The sequence below is a fragment of the Erpetoichthys calabaricus genome, chromosome 5, assembly GCF_900747795.2.
Source record: "Erpetoichthys calabaricus chromosome 5, fErpCal1.3, whole genome shotgun sequence".
NCBI classification, from domain to species: Eukaryota; Metazoa; Chordata; class Cladistia; order Polypteriformes; family Polypteridae; genus Erpetoichthys; species Erpetoichthys calabaricus.
The window spans coordinates 167023156-167049350 of NC_041398.2; the positions used below are offsets into that span (position 1 = coordinate 167023156).

Here is a 26195-nt window from a genome sequence, read left to right on the forward strand (position 1 = left end):
TCCATATCTCTTGCTAGCAATTCCTAAGGACAAGGGCATTTTTTATTAAATCATTCAAATAGAGAATTATTTAGTAATTTTAACACATAATTAATATGAAGAAATCTAAATTGCCTATGGCTACATATAATCTGTCTTGTTAATTTTTACTTTTTGTGCTTGCAGATGACCACTTTACAATAAAGACATGTAAAACATATATCCATAAATAACTATATAACAATTTCAGAAGATTACAGCGATTACAATGCAGAATGCAGTACAGTAATCCCTCGCTATATCGCGCTTCGCCTTTCGCGGCTTCACTCCATCACGGATTTTATATGTAAGCATATTTAAATATATATCGCAGATTTTTTGCTGGTTCACGGATTTCTGCGGACAATGGGTCTTTTAATTTCTGGTACATGCTTCCTCAGTTGGTTTGCCCAGTTGATTTCATACAAGGGACGCTATTGGCAGATGGCTGAGAAGCTACCCAACTTACTTCTCTATCTCTCTCTTGCGCTGACTTTCTCTGATCCTGACGTAGGGGGATTGAGCAGGGGGGCTGTTCGCACACCTAGACGATTGGGACGCTCGTCAAAAAATGCTGAAAGATTATCTTCACTTTGCTCCCTTCTGTGCTGCTGCTTCCTTTAAGCGACATGCTGCACGGTGCTTCGCATACTTAAAAGCACGAAGGGCACGTATTGATTTTTGGTTGTTTGTTTTTATCTCTCTCTCTCTCTGCTCCTGAAGGAGGGGGTGTGAGCTGCCGCCTTCAACAGCTTTGTGCCACGGTGCTTCGCATACTTAAAAGCCAAACAGCCCTATTGATTTGTTTGCTCTTCTCTATCTCTCTGACATGATCTGCTCCTGATGCGCACTCCTTTGAAGAGGAAGATATGTTTGCATTCTTTTAATTGTGAGACGGAACTGTCATCTCTGTCTTGTCATGGAGCACAGTTTAAACTTTTGAAAAAGAGACAAATGTTTGTTTGCAGTGTTTGAATAACGTTCCTGTCTCTCTACAACCTCCTGTGTTTCTGTGCAAATCTGTGACCCAAGCATGACAATATAAAAATAACCATATAAACATATGGTTTCTACTTCGTGGATTTTCTTATTTCGCGGGTGGCTCTGGAACGCAACCCCCGCGATGGAGGAGGGATTACTGTAGCTGTATTTATAATATGCTGTGCTCTGAGGAGGATTTAATATAGGTATTATATGTAATATAGAGGGAGAGTCGAGCTAAAGTTAGAAAATGAGATTTATTAGAAAATGGAATGAAACTTAACAAAACTGATAATGTAATTTCTCAATGTAGTCTCCACCCTTCTCAATGCACTTACGTCACCTGCCTGGAAGTGCCTGGATTCCAGCAGAATAAAAGGTTTAGTCTTGTCCTCGCAACCACTCGTGCACCGTTTTCTTCACGTCATCATCTGTCTTGAATCAATGACCACCCAGATGTTTTTTTTAGCGGTGACGCAAGTGCATTGAGAAGGGTGGAGACTATAAAAATAAAATATTACAATCATGTATTGACTGAATTGATCTATCTATCTAAAGGCTGTACATTAAATAAAGGTGGAATGATTTTTTTAAACAACTGCACCAGTTAGAGTCTGCATAAACAAAACCTTGCTGAAGCAAAATGATTTTGCATAGATACATTACCCCAGAGATACAAGTCTCCCAGAGCTCAGGATGAATTTTGGCTAGCTGCTGCATATATATCCTGTTAAATATAATTTTGTGATTTTTGTCATTGGGCTTCTAAATCTTCCAGTTAACATTTTCCGCCTGGGTTGATTTAAACATCTTTAGATTTTTTTAAATGACATACAAAAATGACTGACCAAGCAAAACTGAAGCAAAGCCATTATTAGTTAAGTGAAGTCTATAAAATGCAAAACAAAAAAAATCATAAAAAAACACAACTGCATACACAAACAAAGCTATAAAAAACTATTTCATATGAACACTTCACAGGCTATATAGCTGCTTTACAGCTACTCCCTTTCTTTTACTTGTGTCACGGCTATCCTATATCACATGCTGTTCATTCCACTTCTTACCTCAAATATTCTTCATGTTCCAAAGTCGTTACATATGTGTAAATCATTGTCTTGGTAACAAGCACAACATCTGGGAAGGGGTTTACTGGGGTCTACCCAAACTTTCATACTTCCTAGCAGGCTGACAGTGCCCTTCCTACCTGAACAGTAGGACCCCACTGAATACAAAGCAAAAAATTAAAATTATAATTAGCCCATTTTATTTAATGTCAGGTATTCTTTAAGTGATGTATCACAGTTTAAAAAATGGTTCAGGGAAAGCTGCAATAATAAAAACATATGAGTGACTGTGGAAACTGAAACCTCAATTTGAACTAACACTAAAAAGAATGCAGGGATCACAGTGTCGTTCTACATGTGTAGTTGCCAAAACCTTGCATTAAATACAGGCTGTTGCTCTGCAAGGAGCTTTCACAAAATGATCTTCTCTTTGCATCTGTTCCCACCATTAGTTTTGAGAAATAAATAAAAACCTCTTGTTAGTTTCTAAATGTACCCAAGACCTGGGACAGAAAGAGAGGTTCATTTCACAACAATCTATACGTGGTTCTGTAACATAAATATGAACAGGTTTTGCTGGAATAAGCTTTAAACTAAACACGACGAGTGTTGGCTCTGAAAGCCTTTTATAAGAATTGTGATAGTATCACTGCTGTGCAAAGGAAATTTCGGCATCATTACCAGTTAGGACGTCATGATCATGTCCCGTCTGCTCATGTGATTACAACATGGGTGCATAATTTCGAAGAAACTGGTTCAGCCTTAAAAAAGAAATCTCCAGGTGGAGCCACTTTGCATACTTTCCGACAATCGATGGCAGCTGTTTGACGATTATTTGGAAGGCGTATCATTTCATGCAACGGTGGCATTCCATGGCCTCTGAGATCCCCAGATCTCACTGTTTATGACTTTTTTCTGTGGGGACATCTTAAAAGCCAAGTGTACCACACACGTCCTGCAACAATTGATGAACTAAAAGGAGGATTGAAGAGGAAATCACTGGCTTTCCTCTTGACTTGTTACGTCGAGCAATGCAGGATTTCCACAACAGGCTGTCAGAATGTGTACAGAGAAGTGGACAACACCTTCATGATGTTCTCTTCAAAACATAAAATGAATATTGATTACCATCATTCATTTATATCCTGTACATTGCATTTCATCATTAAAATGTATTTGTAATGTGTTTGTTCGTGCATTGAACGTCAATTGAAAATTTCCCCTTTCCCTGCGCCACAGTGTACTTTTACCCAGTGTACTCCAAAATATAACTTTGAAGATATAGGATGAAAAACATAGCTAATAATTTTTGAATAGTTTAGAAATGAAGATACCCATCCTCGTTTTCATGATAGCTTCAACTTTCCAACTTGGTCCTAGAGTCTAGTCATTTTTAAAAGGATCATTTTAAGTCATAGTTTTCTTTGCCTTTACCTGCTGCTTTCCCCTGACTGCAGCATTAGAAAACCCTGCTATGGTCAATTCAGTACTTCAAGATTCTTCACAGTGTATCCTTGATTTCTTATCAGCCCATGCTATTTCAGTGGCTACAAAATGATGATTTCTTGGTTTGCCTTATTGAGAGTGTTTGTACCAATGTTTGTTCTTCAGTCCCCAATTCTCAGCTTTATTTTGTGTTGAAGCTAAATAAAATTGTTCTTCTCTTTTGGCAGGTACACATTGGTACAACTGGGCTAATAGTCACTCCTCCTCCAAGCAGCCCTGTGACCACAGCAGCATCGTTCACCTTTCCTGCTGATGTTTCATACTCAGTGGTGAGATTATTTTGCTAATTTTAAATTTCTATATTCCAAATTCCATTTAACTTGTTTGTTTTCCCCTTGTATTCTTGTCTATTATTTTAAAATTTTACATATTACAACTTTGTAAACATCACGCAATTATTCTGGCAGTACTGCCCATAGCTAATGTTGAGGGAACAATCATCTGAGGGATTTTTAGAGTTAGCTCGCCATGTCCTCAGGGAGGAGATAGTTTGATGAACACGTGGTAGAATAACTATTAGTTCAGCACTAATCAGTTACCCTACCCTTTCCAAAGCATTTGTATGTATATCATTTTGAAATCACATGCTTAATGTGATTTTATAAACATCAAACATGGAGAGCTTCAGTTTTTCAAATAGCAAGTGCTTGGTGGTCCCATATCACATTTTATGTTAGCATCCTATGTTAGATAAGCCAGAATTAGAAATGTAATACAAATTGGGCTTAAAGGGGACAAACCTTTCTCAGAAGAACAAAGCGATACATTCCAAAATTGTTTGCAATATCACTGTTTTCACATTATACATTGTCAAAAGATTCACTTTTTCATCTTCTGAACCCAGTTATTTTACAGTGGTTTAGTACATTGGGATGTAAGAGGAAACCAGAGTAATGTGGCGAAAAACATGGTGAGAGCATGCACGCACCACAAAGACCCTTGAGTTCACACTTGTACCCAAATACATCTGAAGTGGTGACGCAGCACTAGTAACAAGTGGATCCTGTGTCGCCCTTACTGAAAATTAATTTTAGTTTTGCTGTTTTGAGTAAGGATGAATATTTTTATTCGTTTACAATGAGTGATGCAATTTCATAATAAGTACACAGTACACCTTGTATGCAGTATATCATTCACTAATTTAAATTTATTTTGAAATCAGTTGTGTGAGAATGAATTGATTCCCCATTTGTTTTTGATTTCATGATTTTTATAGCATGTTGTCAGTGTATGATACATTTTGCCCTGTACTCTCCCTCTTCAAGTCCACAAATCTTAATGTTCTACAAAGAAAAGAGATTTATTTGTATTTATTGAGGCCTGAGAACTAGAGTATAACATTTTATTCTATGCAGTGATTCTTATTTTACATCTTATTTCACTTGTACAGGTTTGCTGTGTTACTGAAAATCAACAGCAACAGTAAAACAGAATAAGGGTAGATATGTATTTTTGAAAAAAATCTTTCATAGCAATCTAGTTTGTGAGAAATGTTTAAGGTTTAGAGCTGTGCAGTCCTATCACTAGTAATTAATGTGTGATAATTTCAGTCTCCAATCTGTCTGTATTTTAGCCAAGGTCCACAGTATGTCTATTCCTGACAGATACCATTCGTAGTGAAAGTAGTAAAGTTTAATGCCTTTTACTGGAATATCCGTGTAAAGATTTAAAAATTGCTTGATGAGAAGGAAAGAGTGGTTTTTCTCTTGTTTTAAGCATAGCTTGATGACTTTCTGTTCAGAGAGGAACTAAACCTTTCTTTGAATTGTTTCCATTAAAGGCAACTTGTAGAAGATTAGGAAGCTTGATTAATTCAAGACTTCAAAGACATTTTTCCCCTAAAAGGGTGGATGAGTGAAAGCAGCAACAATAGTCCCTTGGTTGACAGCAGTTCTTGGTCTTGTTTTCACTAGGCAACACTTCAAAGCACATCCATGTTTTCATTTTTTTGGGGTGGGTAAATGAAAAATATCAACTGCCATATACTAAGATGTTTTAATTTTCCAGTGCTGATGGAATTTAGGTAAATAGTTTTACGTAGAATAAGAATGTTTGTTGAAAATAACTAAAAGTTGAAGGACCTTTTTTTTTTTTTTTTTTTTTTATACTACCTTTGTAAACTCAATTTTAGTTTATTTTTTCTTTTGTAAATTATTTATTAGATACTATAGTGTAACAAAGTATGACATTCCTATTGCACTGTCTCCTTTATAAGCAAAGATTCTGTGGATTTGAGTTTCCACTTCAGCACTCTTTAACCAAGTTCTGTCTTTTTGGTTGTAAGTGAGATGATTTTAAGAGTGCTACTTCAGTAGCCACTGACAGAGTCAACAATGTGATCTTTCCTGCTGTAATACTAAATATACATTTGAAGTTTATTTCTACTGTTAGAGCAAAGTAGATTACATAAATCATTGGACTTTAAACCACAAGGTTGCTGGTTCAGTTCTTATCACTCCCACACTATGTGACCCTGAGCAAGTCACTTACCCAAACAGTGCAAAACATCCGGTCTTAAACTGTCCTGGATAAAGGTCATTTAAATGTATTATTATTACTATTATTAAAATTCAGTACAATATTACAGATTAATCCTAATTTAAAATAAATCAGAATTAATGTGGTCAGAAAAATGTGCAGTATATACACAATTTACATATATTTACAGATTATTTTGTGCTCATTAGGCTTTGAAGTCATGAAAATGACAGGATATATATAATTGCAGCTGTTTGCTTGGCTATCTACCCAGTATGGGACCACTGCAGTACACCATGGCACAGGCAGACACGGACACCTGCAAAGTAAGGCAAATGTCCTACACTGGGTCCATTATTGTATTGGTAAAGATGTATCTAATCTGAGGTCCTATTAGAACATTACGAATTATAATTTGCAGGAAGTACTGGTGACTCAGTGATAGTGCTGGGCGGTATACCGGTTCATACCAAAAACCGTTTTTTACTTATTTTATGATAAGGATTTTTCTTATACCGCAACACCGGTTTAAATTGCCTAAACGACATTCGGAACGTGGCGCAGCGGGAAACTGTTCAAGTGGGGACCTTTTTCACTGCTACACCGCTAAACACAGATTTGTTGCACAGGGGCTCTTTTTCACTGCTACTCCACTAAATAGGTAGTGGTAGTGTAGGTATTGCGCGGTGAAAATGGACAGAGAACATTCCGAAACTGAAGCTGACGATAAAGTTGAACATAATGACACAAAAGAACTTTTGCCGAAAAAAAGGAATCACGTCCATTTCCTGGAGATACTTTGGTTTTAAAAGGTCGGATGTGGACCATTATTTTCAAATGTGTAAATACTGTTTCTATACTACTGGATAATACTGCAAGCCAAGTTGTACTTGTTTTATTTGTTTTCAATACAGTGTAATTTACCTGGGTACTGTAATAGTGTGATGACATGTTGACTTTATTTTCGACATTTCCACTTTAATCTCGACGCTTATGACAAGAATAAAGTCGACATGTTGACTTTATTCTCGAAATTTGTCATTAAAGTAGAACATCGTAAACTAAACTTCATCATAAGATGAATATTTCATTTACTAGATTTTCTCAAACCCCGTCATAAGTTATATAGCACATTAAATGCTTTGTGTTAAGTGTTCCCCGTGCTTCTTAAACTGACTTCCTCTTGCACTAAGAGGAGGCGCCGGCAGCGATCGCCACACAGAATACATTCACTTCATGATATTCCTGCTCTCTGAACATTTAGAATGCATTAATCATGTGGGGGCACGGCCACGTGGAGGTTGCACTGATGCCTCACAGCAAGGGTGTCTTGGATGTACTCTGCCTTGCATTTGCATGTTTTTCTGTTGGGTTTACTCGGCGTGCTTCAGTTTCCTTTCAAAGTCATGTAGGATGTAGGGTTTTGTTATGCTATATTGACACTGCTAGTGTATGTTTTGCTCGTATTCACCCTGCGATGTACTGGCGACTCGTTCAGGGATGGGTGCAACCCTGAATGGATGACATAATTAAACATGTATAACGAAGATATTTTAAGTACAAATGTAGCTACAGGGAAAATGATGTTTTGTAAACTCATTTTCTTTATCCATCTGTGTTGTTTTAGGATAACCTCCCTCCACCACCACCACCACCTCCTCCTCCTTTGGTAGCTGCAGTGGTAGCTTCCACATCAGCCTCTGCCATTCCAGTCGGACAGAGGGCTTCTACTGGAGCACCCGAGCAGACAGTACATCCAAGGCCATCACAACGTCCCACGGTGTAAGTGTTTGGTTAAACAATTCTTACTGTACTTGATAGCAGGTTTTTTTTTTTTTTTTTACTTGACAGTTGTTTTTTCCATGATGTTAGACTCAATGTTTTGCACTTTTTTGTACACTAATGAAACTGAAGAACCCAGATGATTATAACAAAGTATGACCAGTGTTTATATTCAAGTTTGTCTACTTAAAATACATTTTATTTCCCATTCTATATTCCAAGATATGGGCCTTTGTGGTAGAAGGCTGTGCACGGAAGATTGCACATTTCATTCAACTCTTAACACAATGCAGCTTTTGCTAGAGAAGAATAATTGGAATCTCATAAGTGATCTGATCCCTCCATTGTGTTGTATGGAAGACACACACTGGGTATTACTACAAGATACCCAAATCACCTAGGTGGCTGCTACTTGATTCTGAGCAGTAGTGGCCCAACTGTGAGACGGTATGAACAATCTCATTAATTCAGTTGTTCATGGCCACAGATGAGGATGAAGATGTGAATGTAGACTGACTCTCTGAGCTACATTATGTATGAAACTGATAAATTGTCAGCATCTGCTTCACCGCCTCATGTAGTACAACAGTCTTTTGGTCAACATTCCTCCTCCTCAGATGTGTGAACAAAATACCAAATATACCTGCACTCCTCCACTTGGGAGTCTTTTCCCTTTTTAACCTTCTGAGAGGAAATAGCTTTTGTCAGGCATAAATCTTAACCTCTGTTTTTGAGGTGTTCAACACATACTGTGCTGCAAACTGCAAGAGCACAGCTGCAACTCTGAAGTCTCCAGACAAGGAGTGGACATAAGACATATCCTTGGCATGCAGCATCTTAAAAACAATTTCACTTAATGCAAAAAACATGTCTGCAACTCCTGATATGCATATGCAATCATTTAAAAATAATCTAAATTTATTCAATGTAATGTCATTTTCTTTGTACTAAATTTAACACTAGATGATCAGACATGTCATTCAGTGCTTTTAGAAAAAGTAATGGATTCTAGTATCCTATGACATTTTCTTGTAATAAATGTATTTTGAACACAATAGTGGGTGACACTTTCAAGGTGTTACAAAGCACATGTGCCTTTTACTTTAAACTAGCAAAGATGTTTTAAAATTACCTATTAATGTCCCATGTCACCAAAGTGACAATATTATCTCTGCTTCCTTGGGACAAGTCTGTTTTAAAAAGAGAGATAAATCAAGTGGTGAACCTGAACATTTTTCCATTTGTGGTAATGAAAGACGTTTATCTTTAGTCTCTTATGTTCTCTGGTTGACCTAAAAACAGTATTGTTTGTTACACTTGTTAAAATAATATTGCCTCAAATGAAGGTTGCTGTGTTTGTTGGGTTGCGTATCCTATTGTGTATCTTATTTTTAAGCACCAACAGCACTGTGCGAAAGTCATAGGCATCCTCAATTTCTTATACAAATTTTGTCCTAGATGTGTATTTTTGGTCTTCTGCATTAGTATCACAGTAGAAAATAGTACATTTCAGATTACCAAATATGCATTTTACAAAATAAAGCATTTTTCAGGTAAGCACTTGATGACTTTGTAAACAAAGATACTAAACAGGTGTAAGTAAGTAATCAATGACACAATGAGATGTTTGAACCAAACTAATGAACTGGAACAGAAACAATAGTGTAGAGGGACAGCAAAACTAGAGGGTGAGGCCTGTAGCAGATGAGATGGTTTTAACTTTCAATTCCGCAATACTTACACCATGGCAAGAGTGAGCATAGCAACAAGGCACAAGGTGATCATCCTGCACAAACAGATCTTTCTCAAGAAGACAGGAGTTTCAAGATGTGCTGTCCAAGCATAAGGACATGTGCATGGCTGAGGACCAGAAATTCAGAGGTCAGTTACAAAACCTAAGTGCGGCAGACGAGAGATGCATCAAACAAGACAACCTTTCATATTGGTGGAAGTAGAACACTGCTAACAGTTCTGCACTGAAAGAAACTATTGAAATTTAAGTTCACCACTTTAGTTCTCAGAAGTGGTCTTCATAGGAGAGTTGATTCTAGAAACCCATTAGACGCATGTGTGCACAAACACTTGAGAGCAGAACAATATTAGTAAGTGCTCTTGACTGAAAATATGAAGAGCAGTTTGTCCATATCAAAGCTGGTGAGTGTCATTTGGATAAGTGCCTACTGCTAATTCCCAGTAGGCTTTGGGGCTGCATTTGTGCAAATGGACCTGGGGGTCTTCTCACAATGAATGAAATGTCAATGCTGAGATTCTCATCTGTCATGCATTACCATCAGCAAGACACCTCATCAGTTGTTATGCAGCAGAGCAATTATCCCAAATACACAGCCAAGACCAAAAAGAAGAACGAGGAGTTATGTAGCAGATGGTATGGTCTCCACAGTGCCCTGATTTCAACATTGTTCAGGCCATGTGGGGATTACCTGAAGAGACAGAAGCAAATAAGACAGTCGGAGTCTGCAGAAGAATTAAGTATGTTCTCCAGCATGCTTGAAACAAACTACCAAACTTATAAAACTGAACAACAGTGGATGTGAAGTGATTGATGCCGCTTTAAAGGGTGGTCACAGGGTTTTTCTTAACTGCTCTTTATTATATATATATATATAATATATATATAATAATATAATATGGTGAAAATGACTATTTTGTGATTAAAGTGGAAACTTAGGCTTTAATCGCGAAATTTTCACTTTAACCTCGTAGTTTACTTTGTCATTAAAGTAGACCATCGTAAATGTCATCTTAAAACTCATCTTAAAACCCAGTTGTTAATCGCTACATGTTTCTGGGGCTTCCTCCTGAACCAAAAGCAGCAATCACCACACACAGAACACATTACATTTATGATATTCCAGCTCTCTGCGCAGAATCGTTAGATTTACATTTGATATAATTTCATGATGAAATGCATTCAAGTATGTATGCTACTTTTACAGATAAGTCATTAACTTCATTTAAATAATGAATACTGATAATAATTGCACATGTGGTGGCACGGTGGCTGAGCCATAGCGCTGCTGCCTCACAGTAAGGAGTTACGTTGCTGGTGTTCCCTGCCTGTAGTTTGCATGTTTTCCTGGTGGGTTTCCACAGGTTTTCTTCCAAAGACATGACACTACTGTGTGTGTATGCTTGTGTTCACTTAGTGATGAACTAATGCCCCGTCCAGGGATTGTTTTCGTCTCAAGCCCAATGCTTGCTGGAATGGGCATATGCCCGGATTAATGAATGTAATCATTAAACATCCTTTTCAGAGATATTGTGGCAAGGTGTCCTCTGAATTTAATGGATGTTTCAGCCAATTCACAATACAGTGAAGCTGAACGTTTTCTCACTGTGATATCTTGCACTGCCACCTGGTGAAATCTTCCAGATTTACGTAAAGTGCACAAGTATGTACAGTAAAGCGCTTGCGTAACAGTAGCATCCACTAGAGCATGAGTTACATTGCGTGAAGTTTAAACCTGGCCAAAGAGTAGCTTATGGGAATTCTGACCTTGAGCTCTCCTTTTCCTCTTTTCTTGTACAGTTACTATAAACTGTATCTGTTAGAATGAACCTAACACTCAGCTTGTGTTTAACAGCATCTTTTAATCTCAAGATGATAATTCTGAACTTTACTGAGGGCGAGTGAGTAATGTAATCTTTTGTTTTACTTGCCTAATCTTCCATTAAGGAACTGGAAATGTCTGACAAAATGTGTAATTAAACATATGACATTATACAAAATTAAAATTAACATATGTTGAAATGCTGTGCAATTGTCTGAGTTTAGCTGTGGGCTCATTCCTTACTTCAACTGCCTGCTTGTATCTTCTATATATCTTATATGCCTTACTTGTGCATTTTTATTACAAGTGCATTTAAAGATTTTATTTTTGCTTTATTGTAGTTATGTAGCTATGTACCCATACACCCCACGGAAAGAGGATGAACTAGAACTGAGAAAGGGTGAAATGTTTCTAGTTCTAGAGCGATGTCAAGATGGTTGGTTTAAAGGAACATCCATGCACACTGGGAAGATTGGCGTTTTTCCTGGAAACTACATGGCCCCAGTAACAAGGTTAGATGATCAACTTTGACACAATGTGAAAAGAAAGTTGAGGCCTAATGGATTCTATACATCAAGCTAAAGTAGCATGCATATTGTCCTTATCATAATGTGCCAATATAATGTTAGGTTTACTTCTTAGTCTCCTAAACAAAGACTTCTTCTTCTTCCAATTTTTAAAATTTGACACAATTTATATGTGAAGTTATTTGGATTTTTTCGTTTTCTTCAGTTCTTTTGTGTACATTTCATTTGAATTAATCTAGTTTATATTTATTTATTAGAAGCCTTAATCCCAAAGTGAAATACAGTTTACCTTGGCACATCTGGAATACTGTCTAGTATGAAAATGAAGGTTACTCAGTTGGTCATAGGATGGAAGTGAAACATCAGCTTCAGTGCTTTACACGCCAACTTTATATTCCCCATCCTGCATCAGCAGAAGTTATCAATAGCTGATCAGCTTTGCAACCTAATAGTTTTTTAATTTTAACTTTATTTTCAAATTAGACATCTTGTAAAGCTTATTATAATCATTAATGCTGAAGAAAGCTTGGCCTTTGTTTTAAAAAAAATGCTAATTCACTATACAGTATACAATATGTAGTTGATTTTAGCTGGGTACTACATTGTCATATAAATCTTTATATTACCAAATGTTATTACTGTTCTCTTATCTGTCTCATGAAATAATGTGATTGAATATTTTTTTAGGACTGCTGCATCTACAACTCAGCCAAAAGTATCCACAGCATCCATGACTCAGGCAGGCCGTTGTGTAACCATTGTCAGTCCCTCCTCAAGTGCGTCTGGATCTCAGCAAAAGCCACATGCTAGTGGCAGTGGCCCAGATTTTAACAAAGGGTTGAGCACTCTACTCCCAACAGCTGTAGTGCCTGCTGCTCACATACAAACCACAAGTCCACAAGCAAAGGTGTTGATGCATGTGTCGGGCCAGATGACGGTCAACCAGGCTCGAAATGCTGCTAGAACAGGTATTTTTGGAATTTGTTTAATTGGATAACATTGATAAACTGACAGTGATTTTTAAAATTATATTTTTAAAATTATTTCTTTCACAGCAGCATCACATAATCAAGAGAGACCCACAGCTGCAGTGACTCCTATCCAGTCACAAGGCAGTGTCAACTACATCCCAGCTATCTCTGTCATGCCACATCTTCCTATTTCCCCACAGCAAGCAACTTACACTGCCCCTTCTGGGCTAAACCGACCAGCTGTGCCCCTAACCTGTGCTGCCTCCTCTCTCACTCCTCCTAACGTCAGTGCCACTTCTTTGGAACCAGAATCTCCTCTGAGACCAGTCTCAATGCTAGCTGTTCCTATTGCAACTGTCACAGCAGTAACGACCAGTACCGGCATGGTCAGCAGACTGGAAAAGGAGAATAATAAGGTGAGGCTTTACTTTTTGAAAGCTGAATATTGACTTTTGGTTGTATTAAAAAAAAAAAAAATCTGATGTCCTGCTGGATGTACAGTTGTTCTGTATGACTATAAATAAGGTAGCTACTTTAGAAATATTTGTGATTATGTGGTATTATAGACTTTTTGAGCATTAATACGAATATACTATTGTTTTCGGCCTTTGTGCAGTATTTGAGTATCTGGATAGTAAAGAAAGTAGCATGGCTAGTTCAAACAGGTTAAACCCCAAATAAGTGTGAAGGCTGAGATACCTTCTTTATGGAATTTGAATATGCTTTTGAATTAGTTTTAGCATCCTTTGCAGATTCCTCCTACAGTCGAAATAGATATGTGGTTAGTAGTGATGATCCCATTTGCCAATTTTCACCTCGAATGACTCGATCTGTAAATTAGCCAACCTCTAAAAAAACTATTTTTCCAGAAGCTTCTTTTCTAAGCTTTATGTAAATTTAGTTGTAGTGATCCTTTATGCAAGGTATTACGGTACCTGAAGAATCATACAGGTCATTTTGCTGACAGGCGTCCTATAAATGGAGAACAGACTGTAGGAAAAGTGAACGCAGGAAAATTGGCTTTCATATTAAAGAAAGTGGAGTGATCAGCTGAGAAAAGTGAATCTGTGGGGTTTTCCTGTGCATGGAGAGGAGCAGCAGAGTATAAGAAAAGAGAGGGAGGTTTTCAGACATTTTCACTTTGTCCTGTATTTAAATTGACACTCCTTGCCTGAGTATGGATGAAGAGTGAGCTTTTGTTTGTTACAGAAGCTCATATTTTTAATGAGAAAAAGAACAGATCAAGAAGAAGTTGCCCATGCTGCTTAGTTAACAATAGGCCTGTTGGCTTAAGAGCCAAATGTGTCGATTTTTACATGTAAACCTGTTAAGCATGTTAGCCTTGTATCTTCTTGATTACATTAACATTCTGTGGCTTGTAATCATAACAATATCTTTTTTTATGGCATGTGCATTCGACCGTGTCCCTCGGGGAATCCTGTGGGGGGTACTCCGAGAGTATGGGGTACCGGCCCCCCTGATAAGGGCTGTTCAGTCCCTGTACGATCGGTGCCAGAGCTTGGTCCGCATTGCCGGCAGTAAGTCGAACCCGTTTCCAGTGAGAGTTGGACTCCGCCAGGGCTGCCCTTTGTCACTGATTCTGTTCATATCTTTTATGGACAGAATTTCTAGGCGCAGCCAGGGTGTTGAGAGGGTCCAGTTTGGTGGGCTCAGGATTGGGTCACTGCTTTTTGCAGATGATGTTGTCCTGTTTGCTTCATCAGGCCGTGATCTTCAGCTCTCTCTGGATCGGTTCGCAGCCGAGTGTGAAGCGGCTGGGATGAGAATCAGCACCTCCAAATCCGAGACCATGGTCCTCAGCCGGAAAAGGGTGGAGTGCCCTCTCAGGGTTGGTAGCGAGATCCTGCCCCAAGTGGAGGAGTTCAAGTATCCCGGGGTCTTGTTCACGAGTGAGGGAAGAATGGAGCGTGAGATCGACAGGTGGATCGGTGCGGCATCCGCAGTAATGCGGGCATTGCATCGGTCTGTCGTGATGAAAAAGGAGCTGAGCCGCAAGGCGAAGCTCTCAATTTACCAGTCGATCTATGTTCCTACCCTCACCTATGGTCATGAGCTATGGGTAGTGACCGAAAGAACGAGATCGCGAATACAAGCGGCTGAAATGAGTTTCCTCCGCAGGGTGTCTGGGCTTTCCCTTAAAGATAGGGTGAGAAGCTCAGTCATCCGGGAGGGGCTCAGAGTAGAGCCGCTGCTCCTCCGCATCGAGAGGAGTCAGATGAGGTGGCTCGGGCATCTGATCAGGATGCCTCCTGGATGCCTCCCTGGTGAGGTGTTCCGGGCACGTCCAACCGGGAGGAGGCCCCGGGGAAGACCCAGGACACGCTGGAGGGACTATGTCTCTCGACTGGCCTGGGAACGCCTTGGGATTCTCCCGGAAGAGCTAGAAGAAGTGGCCGGGGAGAGGGAAATCTGGGCATCTCTGCTCAAGCTGCTGCCCCCGCGACCCGACCTTGGATAAGCGGGAGACAATGGATGGATGGATGGATGTGCATTATGAATATATCTTTATTGTTAAAAAAAAAAAAAAAAAAAATTAGCAAAAAAAAATCTGTCAATGGATTAAGCAAAATTTACTTGACAAGATTTTGTAGAATAACCTAAATAAAGATATACAAAATTGTTTGTCAGTACATTTTGTAATAAGGAAAACAAGATTTAATGGCTTAATATGAAAGCGTTGCAAGTGAAGAGTTTTTATTTTTTTGCAATGTATTAGTTAAAAAAAAAAAGTTCTATTTATCTATCCATCCATTATCCAACCCGCTATATCCTAACTACAGGGTCATGGGGATCTACTGGAGCCAATCCCAGCTAACACGAGGCAGGAAACAAATCCCAGGCAGGGCACCAGCCCACCACAGGACATACACACACATACCACTAGGGACAATTTCGGATCGCCAATGTACCTAACCTGCATGTCTTTGGACTGTGTGAGGAAACTGGAGCGCCCAGAGGAAACCCACACAGACACGGAGAGAACATGCAAACTCCACGCAGGGAGGACCCGGGAAGCGGACCCAGGTCTCCTTACTGCAAGGCAGCAGCGCCACCATTGCGCCGCCGTGCTGCCCGATTTTATTAATTTTAGTTTTTTTTTTTTTTTTTTGTGCCACTGAACAATAAACCTACAAATTGGAAAAAAAATGAACAGGTAACACCCATGGTTTATTTATAAAGATACAACTTCAATATAAAACATAAGGCTTCCATATGGCATGTTATTCAGGAGCTTAGTGTATTAAAAAATATATTAAAATATATTATTTCAATATCATGAAATTAGTGATTGGTCTCTAAAAATCCTTAGTGGTTAATTGGAAAGTTTTTGTACGTGTTGCTAGTGTAATATCCAGGACTTCAGTGTGACCATTCACTCATACTTACTTCTCCCTAGATAATCCCTACAGTACAACTCTGTGATGGCCAGTACAATTTTCTATGCTGTTGTGTGCTGGGCTGGTAACATCACTTCAAGAGAGGCCCACTGATCAACAAGCTAATTAAAAGGGAAAGCTAAGTTATAGGATGCACTATAGACCCCCTGGAGGTAGTAACAAAGAAGAGAATTAAAACAAACCTGAGTACCATTATAAACAATGTGGCCCGTCCTCTTTCTGACACACGGACTACTTTCAGCCAGCGAATTATTCAGCAGAAGTGTGTCAAGAAAAGCTACTTGGGGCTCCTTCAGCAATACACCTGCATAAGCTGCATTTAAGGAGTCTCAACAAAGCGCAATTGCCAACACGGAAGTTTTCTTTCTTATTTATATTGTGTACCTTTTTTTGTCATTTGAGTGTGTGTGTATATATATAATTTTATTTATTTATTTTTTTATGCTAAAGGCAGATTTTCCCATGGGAACAAATAATGTTCTGTCTGCCTAGAGGGCAGTTAAGTATCTTCAGTAAATTTGATAATCAGCATGTTCTTGGAGATGTGGAAAAATAATGGATGAAAATCCACACAGACAACAAGCAATCGTGGGATGTAAGCCGGGATACTGGCTCCATGAATCTGCAACACTATCTGCTGCACTAATGTGTTTGTCCTTTTTATTTAGTAAATACGTGTCTAGATTAAACTTTTCTGCAGTCGATAGAATGTATATTTTCATAGTCTGTTTCAGAATAATAATTTTGGAATATATGTTGTTGCTTAGAAGTTTGAAAATACAACAGTTCTCTGAATATTTCTAAATATACTAGCCACATCATGAAAACGTATAAACTGCTACCATTCTGATTTTAATGGTTTTTGTGATTCTGGCAGTTTTTAGCCATACTATTCCTGTATTCTTAAGGCTGCTGGCATAGCTGATCTGTCATATAGGGATATAGGCAGGTGCCTAAGAGGCATTTAAGTTGGTAAGGCTGTAGATGTGGAACTGGCCCATGTTATTGGTGATTTGTTTAGATGCCAAGGCTGAAGGCTGTCACCTTATAACTTAATGTATGTAATGGAATAATGGCCCTTGATACAAATGAAAACAATGTCCATTTTGACTGTCTTCTGTTAAGAGGGAACCACATGAACACGTACTGTAATCCATCAGGATGCAGCAGTAGTACTAGTTTAGTTGATTTGTAAAGTGGGAGATGGATGTATACCATAAATCTACATGAAATGTTAAAAAGTTTTGCCCAGGGCTATAGTTGCACTACAGTTGGCCCTGGCTGTTATCATTCTTTTCAATCAGCTTATTATCATTTATCAGACTTTCTATTTGAATGGCTAAGCTGTCACTCTGAAGTGTGGACTGCAATGAACATTTTTCTTCTCAAAAAATGCTTGCAGATACACAGCAAGGCATTTGCTCTATACCTCTCATTATTTTGTTTGATCTTGTTTACCCTGATTATTTAGTTCCCACCCCGTCCACTCAGTACTTGGATGGGGTAAATCCTAACAGTACATCTTACAGAGGAGTCATCAGTTCTGTCATTATTATCTACATATTTAAATCAGGGTTGTCCTTTTAATAATGAATTATTTGAAATGGATATCGGTGCAAAACTTGGAAAACAATGTGTGGCGTAAAATTCCTCAACTTTATATAAGACATCCACAGTTATAACCTATTTCTGCACAGGTCGACTTTTGGGAAATTTTTGAAAACTAGAACTTCTTCTGTCATAATAATTGCATTAATTTATATTAATATTATGATGTAACAATATTTATTTACCACTAGATTCCCTGAAGCCTACGAAAAAAGTTGTAATCCCGGGTCACCTTAAATTCCTTCACACCTCTCGTTATCAGCATTTTGTTGTACATTTTGTAAAAGTGTATATTTGATATTTGGACTTCAGTCTTCACACATTATACACTTCATGTCTGTATTTTGTCATTATCATAGTAAGATGAAAATTTTTCTGTTTTAGTTATGTGTTCAACATTTCTTGCCTCACATTTCCTGTCATCCTACATTTACCCTGATCATTGTAGACATGGAACACACATGAAATGTATGTATTCCAAATACCAATATACAGGGTGGTGCACGAAAAACTGAACCATCTCTGACTCCTACGTTGACGTACGTTTCTTAGCCCGTACACAAAACGAAAGATATGCAGTACAAAAATCTGTACTTACTGGTTAGAGAAGGTGCTGGAAATGATTTCCTTTTGTGTCAATAGACTTTTATGCACACCGCACCATATTGTCATAGACATGACGCAGCTCAGCTGGTTAAATTTTTCCAATTTCACTCTGAATATTGTCCTTCAGGTCTTCTAATATCTTACGATTATTGACATATACTTTTCCCTTCAGATTGTCCCACAGGTAAAAGTCGCAAGTGGATAGGTCCCGGTGATCTTGGTGGCCACAAATCTTTGCTGACAGTTTGTTACTCTGTGAAGACATTGTGAATTCGAGAAAGTGACTTGCAAGAAGTGTGACATGTCGCTCCTTTCTGTTGAAAGACTGCGTATTCGCGTTCTTTGGGGGTTAATTGTGTGCAAAATTCCTTGAAGATTCCCATATACACAGCAGTGTTGACTGTTGTCTCAAAAAATATGGGACCCACGATCCGTGTAGCAGATACCGCACACCAAACACCAGTTTTTTTTCATCGTGAAGTGGCTTTTCATGAATTCCATGGGGATTGTCTACTGACCAATATCTGGTGTTCTGTGAATTTACATGTCCTGACAGATGGAACCACGCTTAGTCATTCATGAGATACAGCAGGGGATCCAAAAATCCAATTGCAATTGTTTGAAGGAGCCACATGCAATAAAATACATGTTTTTCCTTGTCGTCGTCCTTCAGTTCTTAAACACAAGTCATTCTGTATGGCAACACACGTTGACAAGACCTATGCGAAACATTTGCTTGTTGTGCCAATTTTCATGTCGATTTCCTTGGGCTTCTGGCCATCCGTTCCTGGATATCTGCTACGACCACAGGTGTACGAACAGATGGGGTCCAATTCTTTTTGCAGTTTGCAAATGACCCAGTCTTGCGGCACTTCTTCACAAACTCGTGAATACTTCTCTTTGCTGGTAGGTTTATGGCAGGAAACTTCTGTGCGAAAATGTCCCGCGTGTCCTTAAAAGAACCGGAGAACACATACGCCTCCACTATTCCAATCCTCTCTTGCAGAGGATCTCTTTCACGTGCGTCTGTACCCACTGGCTCACAGCTTCCTTTCTAATGCACAGTTGGGGCTGCTGACCCTATTGCGACAACAAGGCTCCACAATCGCGATGGCACCCGCCTGCATAATAGCTCGAGCCAGCCGGTCGGAGACGGTTCGGTTTTTCGTGCGCCACCCTGTATTATTCAACCTATACAATGTTAAACACGTCTCTGCCAGATAAAGAGACTTCAGCTCCGTCGGTGGGGGGATGTGTGAGTGGGCTGCCTGCTGCCAGTGCCGATCGACACATTTGCAAGACAAAGATGCTGATGACGAGAGGTGCAAAGGAATTTAAGGTGGCCTGGCATTACAACTTTTTTCATAGGCTTGAGGGATTCTAGTGTTAACAGCTAACAGTCAGTGACCACACTGTCAGTGGCAGCATACAAACTCTTAACACTAGAATTACCAAAGCTTACAAAAAAAATTGTAAATTGGTCCCACCTTTAATCCTTTCGCACCTCTCCGTTAGCGTCTTTTGTCTTGTAAATGTGTCAATAAGCAGCAAGCAGCCTGCTATCACATCCCCCCACCGCTTGTGTTTTGCAGTTGAGATGTTCTTTCCTGATTTATACTTGTTTTCTCGTTAATATTTGTTTCGTTGGTGTTAGTGTTCTGATTAGAGGTTATTGGTCCTTTGATGTCTTGACAGTTTCTTCTTAGAACAGCTCCTATTACGCAGTTCCGTCACATACTGGTCTATTGTTTCTCTGCTTTTCTGGAAACATGTAAAAAAACTTGTGCCGCTCAAACGTCGCATTGCGCTTTGGGTTGCAATACGTTTCGAATTTTTCAACTATTTTGTTCAATTTCATATTGTCTCCATCTTCTTCAAACTGAAAATTGTTATACACCTCTAGCGTCTCTTCACCAATTATATGTAGAAGCATAGACGCTTTCATTTTTTCACTTTTTCTATCTGCTTCAATCGCAGCAAGATACAACTCGAATCTCTGTTTAAATCTTTTCCTATTTTCAGCTACATTTCCCTTTAACTGGAGATTTTGTGGGGGCTGTAATCCTAACATATTTTTTTTCTCTTTTGCTAGAACGTCTTAGCGCTTTCTGATCACGTTTTCGGGTTACTAACAGACACGCGACTCGTTCAAAAGCTGAACCTCTTCTTCACATTCCTCTTCCAATCCGCCACTTCTGACACCATGTAGTGATCTTGTTAGGTTCGTAGTTTAATCAATACACAGGATTGAAAGATATAATAACTTTTTAATAGACAGACTTTAGAGACATTTACTGTACAAGTTACTAATCGTTCTTTAGTTCATGCCCATTCTCCTACTTGCATCGGCATTCACAGGCATTACTAATCATTCTGTAAGTATCCCTTAATAGACCTTACTAATCAACTATCATTACAAAATCCAACGTGGTTTGTGCCCTTCAGAATGAAAACAGTTAGCATTTACCTTTTTAATAAAAGGCGAGCTTTTAAGCCTGAGAAATCACCCCGTAAATGCACACGTTTAATTGCACATGTGTTAATATGCATGCTTACACAGTATTAAAAGACACTCAAAAATTAACGTCATTTACCTTTGTTCTCGCGTTTGATAAAAGGCGAGCTTTTAAGCCTGAGAAATCACCCCGTAAATGCACACGTTTAATTGCACGTTTTAATATGTATGCTTACACAGTATTAAAAGACACTCAAAAATTAACGTCATTTACCTTCGTTCCCGCGTTTGACTCGTGCTGTAAATCTCTTGTTTTTAGTTCAAGTGATTACGTAGGAGGTGTGATGACGCGATACGTGACTCCGCCTCCTCCATTAGAGTATATGGACAAAAAACAGGTTCCAGTTATGACCATTACACGTAGAATTTTGAAATGAAACCTGCCTAACTTTTGTAAGTAAGCTGTAAGGAATGAGCCTGCCAAATTTCAGCCTTCCACCTACACGGGAAGTTGGAGAATTAGTGATGAGTCAGTCAGTCAGTGAGGGCTTTGCCTTTTATTAATTAGTATAGATACTCTTGTGCACAGACACCTGAAAAACCCGGCCATCTCAAAGGTACCTGGCTTCAGGGGGGTACCGGGAGAGTTTTGGCCCTAATGAGAGCAGTGTGTTGGGATCCTGCTGCTGTTGAGCTGTGACTGATTCTGCCTGCGGTCTCTCCTGAGCATGCCTGTGCTTGGGTGGAGCCCTTTCAGATACTGAAGGCTTGGAGCACAGATGCTACAATACTAATTGCAAACCCTTTACAAGTGAAATAAATGAACATTTAAATATTGTCCTGCCCCTTTGCTGGACAGACTCATTTTTGATAAAGAAATGTCTTACACTTAGTTGCTGTTCAGGCTTTAATGGCATAGTGAATTTAGAGAAACAAGAACCAAGTTTGACTGAATATCAAAGTACAGGAAATATCAGGATATTTAGAGAAAGCAGATTGTCCAAGTGGAAATACAATTATCCCTTGGTATTCACTGGGGTTAGGGGCGCAGGACCTCCATGCATTCGAAATTCCCCAAAAGTTTTGGGCCCATGTTGCTATACATTCTAAGTTTATTACACTAAATAAGATACAGAAAATTTGGAGAAACGTGAGATACAGCAAATCACGTGTGAGGCTGTCTGCTGAGACAAAGATGTGTGGCATCTCCCAGACAAAGTGCATAGGTCAGCAGTTCTTTTGTGAACTTTTACTTTTTACAAAATGTAGCCTAAAGTTGTGTGTATTTATGTAATAAGTGACAGAAATTATTAATATTACAGATACAAAAGAAATCTAACAAAACACTTAGCACAAAACAATAAACACAACACAGTCCAGTTTTGCAGATGATGGTGCTGTAGTTATTAAATGAAATCTCCTGTCATCAGCCTCCTGAAAATAAAGTGTTGTCCTGCTGTGATGCCGATGTATGTTAAGATTTGTAGAAGTTCGGAGCACTCCCAGAAAAAGATGTTTTCCAACCTAGCCAAAATCACAGGAACAAGTGGGCACAGTACAAGAACATAAATCCAGATAAAAAAACTGTAATCTGATGGGTGTAATTGTAATTTAATTATGCAGTGAAGCATTAAAACAAGAAGACACCACCGTTTGCAATCCTGCTGGCGTTGTAGGGCTCACTTTTAAAACTAGCGGCATCATCTTTCATCCTGCAACCACTGCGGCAACAGCTGGAGCTGCCAGTATTCCTGGGGCAGCTGGGATTTGCTGTCAATTTGAGTAGCGCTGCTACGGCATTGTCTGTGTTTTTCTGCAATAGATCGCAAAAGTCTTAAAATAATTTCCATTTAATTATTGATGTTAAACCGACTAATTGTAAACCCAGGAATCACAAGGCCCAACCTGTATGAATTTTTGATTTTACAATATTGGAGGCCGTATTTATACATCTCTAATGTTTAAATTGTGAGTTTTCAAAGATTAAACTGGCATTTTTTTCCTTTTTTTTGTTTGGTGTGTTACAGAAGGAGAAAAAAGGTTTGCTAAAGCTGCTTTCTGGAGCCTCAACGAAGCGCAAGCCACGCTCTTCACCACCATCCTCTCCGACACTTGAATCTGAGCAGGTGGTTTTGGAGATGCTGCAGGGTGCTGTGGGTCCTGAAGTTTCTTCTGGTACAGTCTCCCATGGAAGGGCTGTATCCTGTCCTGTTGATTCAGACGTGGCTGGGAATGCAGTAGCCAGTGATATCCTGCACCGTAAAAGTGGTTCTCTGGACTCCAGCGTGCCCATTGCTCCACCTCCAAGGCAGCCGTGTTCCTCCATGAGTTCACTCCAACAAGAATCTCGGCCAATTGTATGTGAAAGGTAAAGAAGGATGCCATGCTGTCAAATAAATTACCTGCTTCTCCACGTAATGACCTTGTTGAGAATTACTTTTCCATTAAGATATTAGGAATTTTTTTAAATGCTTAACATTTTTTTTTTTTAAATACAGTATATATTTTGTGTTTCTCATTGTCCTTTTTTTTTTTTTTAACACTAGGTACAGAGTGGTCGTTTCCTATCCTCCCCAAAGTGAAGCTGAACTTGAACTTAAAGAGGGAGACATTGTGTTTGTGCACAAAAAGCGTGAGGATGGCTGGTTTAAAGGCACACTCCAAAGAAATGGAAAGACAGGCCTTTTTCCGGGAAGCTTTGTGGAAAGCATCTAGAAACACAAGAAATTGAAATCTGCACAAAATTCACCACAACACAATCAAAGAAAATGAATGAATTATGAAAAAAGTATACATCTGCAAAACACTTGAGCACAATTTAAGACAAACAAGAAATCCCCAATCAAGTTTTGCTTCTGTACTTTTTCTGTAATTTGTGCCTTGTACTGCGTCTGGATTTAAACACTTAAAAACACACAGTCACAAAATAAAGCCAGTTTACAGAGCTACTAGTAAATTAAGTTATTGGATTAGAAACGTTTTTTTATGTAAGAAGCTGTAGGGTTTTAACTTGTTTAATTTATAAAGACTTGTGTGTCTGAGGAGAAGCTGGATTATCTCCCTTGCGTTTCATTTGCCACAGTTACCACTGCGGTGATCAGAGGTACTTCAGATTTTTAAGTAAGAATAAATGCGATTGTCCTTGTGAAGTTTTGTGATATTGTGGTCTGCACATGTTGTACAACTGAAGATGTTTTACCCTAAGGGGCACTTAAACATTTGTTAGTCTTTTGGAGCCAATTTACATGAATATCATTGTTCTTGGATAGAATTGCCACACAAAACACCTGCTGGTCACTAAAAGAGTACAACAACAGAACATTTGTATGCCAGTTGATGCTGCAGTTCAAATAAACCGATCCTGTGAAAGATGGGCTTGTTTATTTTAACATACCTTAGGCAGTGTGGGATTATTTAAACAAAATTCGTATTGCAACGCTTAAAAGTTTGAATTTTCCATCCAGATTCATCTTAGAGCTTGGAAAGCAAATCTTCTAGCTAGAATGTTTTTATACAGAGCGAGCTGACACTTTTCTGACTGAAGGACTAACTAAAGAATGAATAATCTTTATGAGATTTATGTCATTGATCTGAGTGACAGCCTGGAATTTTAGTAATAATGGCCTTCCTAGATGTATTGTGCTGCCTATGGCGTCCACCAGTGCCGTGACAGATAAATATACAGTAGTGCTGCTTTCAGACCCAAGATGTGGCCATTAAATCAAATGACAAATTCCAAGATCTACTGCTATCACAAAGCTTAGAAGGAATTCAGAGATAAGAGCCCTTGATTTTTAGATAATGTGAAGGGTTTATGTTCATAATGTACCAGCTCAGTGACTAACGCCTTTGTGGTTTGACGACCAAGGAATATTGTTGGGAGGAAGAAAAATAAAACTCTTAGACAGCACAGAACACTGTGAAGTATTGAGTATTTTATGTGCATTTCTGAATCACAGTAATTGCATGTGTTTTTAAAAAAGAAAAAAAAAGTTTTGCACCTTTGCTCTGTTTATCCGTTATTCCAGCAGGGAGGGCCGAAAACTGTACAGTTGGCTTCATTTTGTAAAACACATCCGTATCACCCGGTGTTTTTTGTTTTGTTCAAGCGAGACAAATGTTACCCAAACCAGTTGTGTGAGAATACTGTTATTACTGTCCAGCATTGCCTTGTTAATGTCAAGGTGGCACTAAGCATTTCTGTTGTCCTCTTCTGTTTTCTCCTTTTTTTTTTTTTGTATTCTATTTGGTCATTTTAGCCAAATGGATTTACTTGAATTTAGGTGCAAAGAAATCCTGTTCTGTTTTATGAATTTGGCAGAGGATGTGTTGGCCTTGGCACAGTTTGTTTCTTCTGTTCTCTGGTTTCAGTTAAACTACAGATTAAGAAAGGAAAGAAAATATGGTAATGAAACCAAATTAATGATTTATTCACACATTTTGTATAAATTACTGGTCAATGTTTTATACATCATCCCAATGATACCTCTGTTTATATGGTTTCTCTTAGAGTATTAATGAAATTAAATATATAAATGTATAATGTTAAAAGGTTTTGTTAGCTAAAGTATGTATTTGTACAACTTATTTGAAAAGTTAGATTTATGTCACTTTTTATTAACTGTATATGGGGTTATGCAACCTAGAAACATATCAGACAAAAGTTTTTGCTAAAACTCTTCAATGTGATGGGATGGTTTGGGGACCTTTTTCTGGATAAACAAAAGATCAAATATATAAAAAAAACTGTTCATAAAATGTGTCTTGCCTGACTTTTTGAGATATTTCTCTGGCTGCATGACAACAGAATTTATAGGAAAATAAACACACCTGTAAATATGACAAGTCAGCACAGCATGAGAAGAAAACTCCGCTTCACGTGGAGGTGTTCATGTCAGCAGTAGTGGGTCTTCATTAGTTTTCAAATATCTTGTAAATGGAGGACCATACATTTGGAGTTAAGCATGAAACTCAGAATGACAAACAGCCCGTTGCATAGTACGTCTCATTAATTTTTAAAAATAAAAACTACTGTATTTAGGAAGATGGTATTTGATCTACTGTTCTATCATTTCCACATGAATACCATGTGACAAGGACTTTTTAAGCATTGTAATATTTGAAACGGACTACTGCACATGCTAGTAGGAGGAGGGAAGTTCAAATGCCATAAATATTACATCAGACTTCTATTTTACTTACCCC

At 38.5% G+C, this 26195-nt stretch overlaps 1 protein-coding gene across 1 annotated transcript in view; it reads left to right on the plus strand.

Moving 5' to 3' along the window:
- Positions 1 to 25748, plus strand: part of sh3rf1 (SH3 domain containing ring finger 1) — a 220052-nt gene extending 194304 nt beyond the window's left edge. The window contains exons 6-12 of the mRNA XM_028802191.2: positions 3740 to 3841; positions 7678 to 7832; positions 11746 to 11916; positions 12619 to 12899; positions 12987 to 13318; positions 23018 to 23358; positions 23537 to 25748. Of these exons, the coding sequence (XP_028658024.2) occupies positions 3740 to 3841; positions 7678 to 7832; positions 11746 to 11916; positions 12619 to 12899; positions 12987 to 13318; positions 23018 to 23358; positions 23537 to 23705 (1551 nt within the window). The 3' untranslated portion in view covers positions 23706 to 25748. The remainder of the gene's footprint in view (positions 1 to 3739; positions 3842 to 7677; positions 7833 to 11745; positions 11917 to 12618; positions 12900 to 12986; positions 13319 to 23017; positions 23359 to 23536) is intronic.
- The last annotated feature ends 447 nt before the right edge of the window (positions 25749 to 26195 follow it).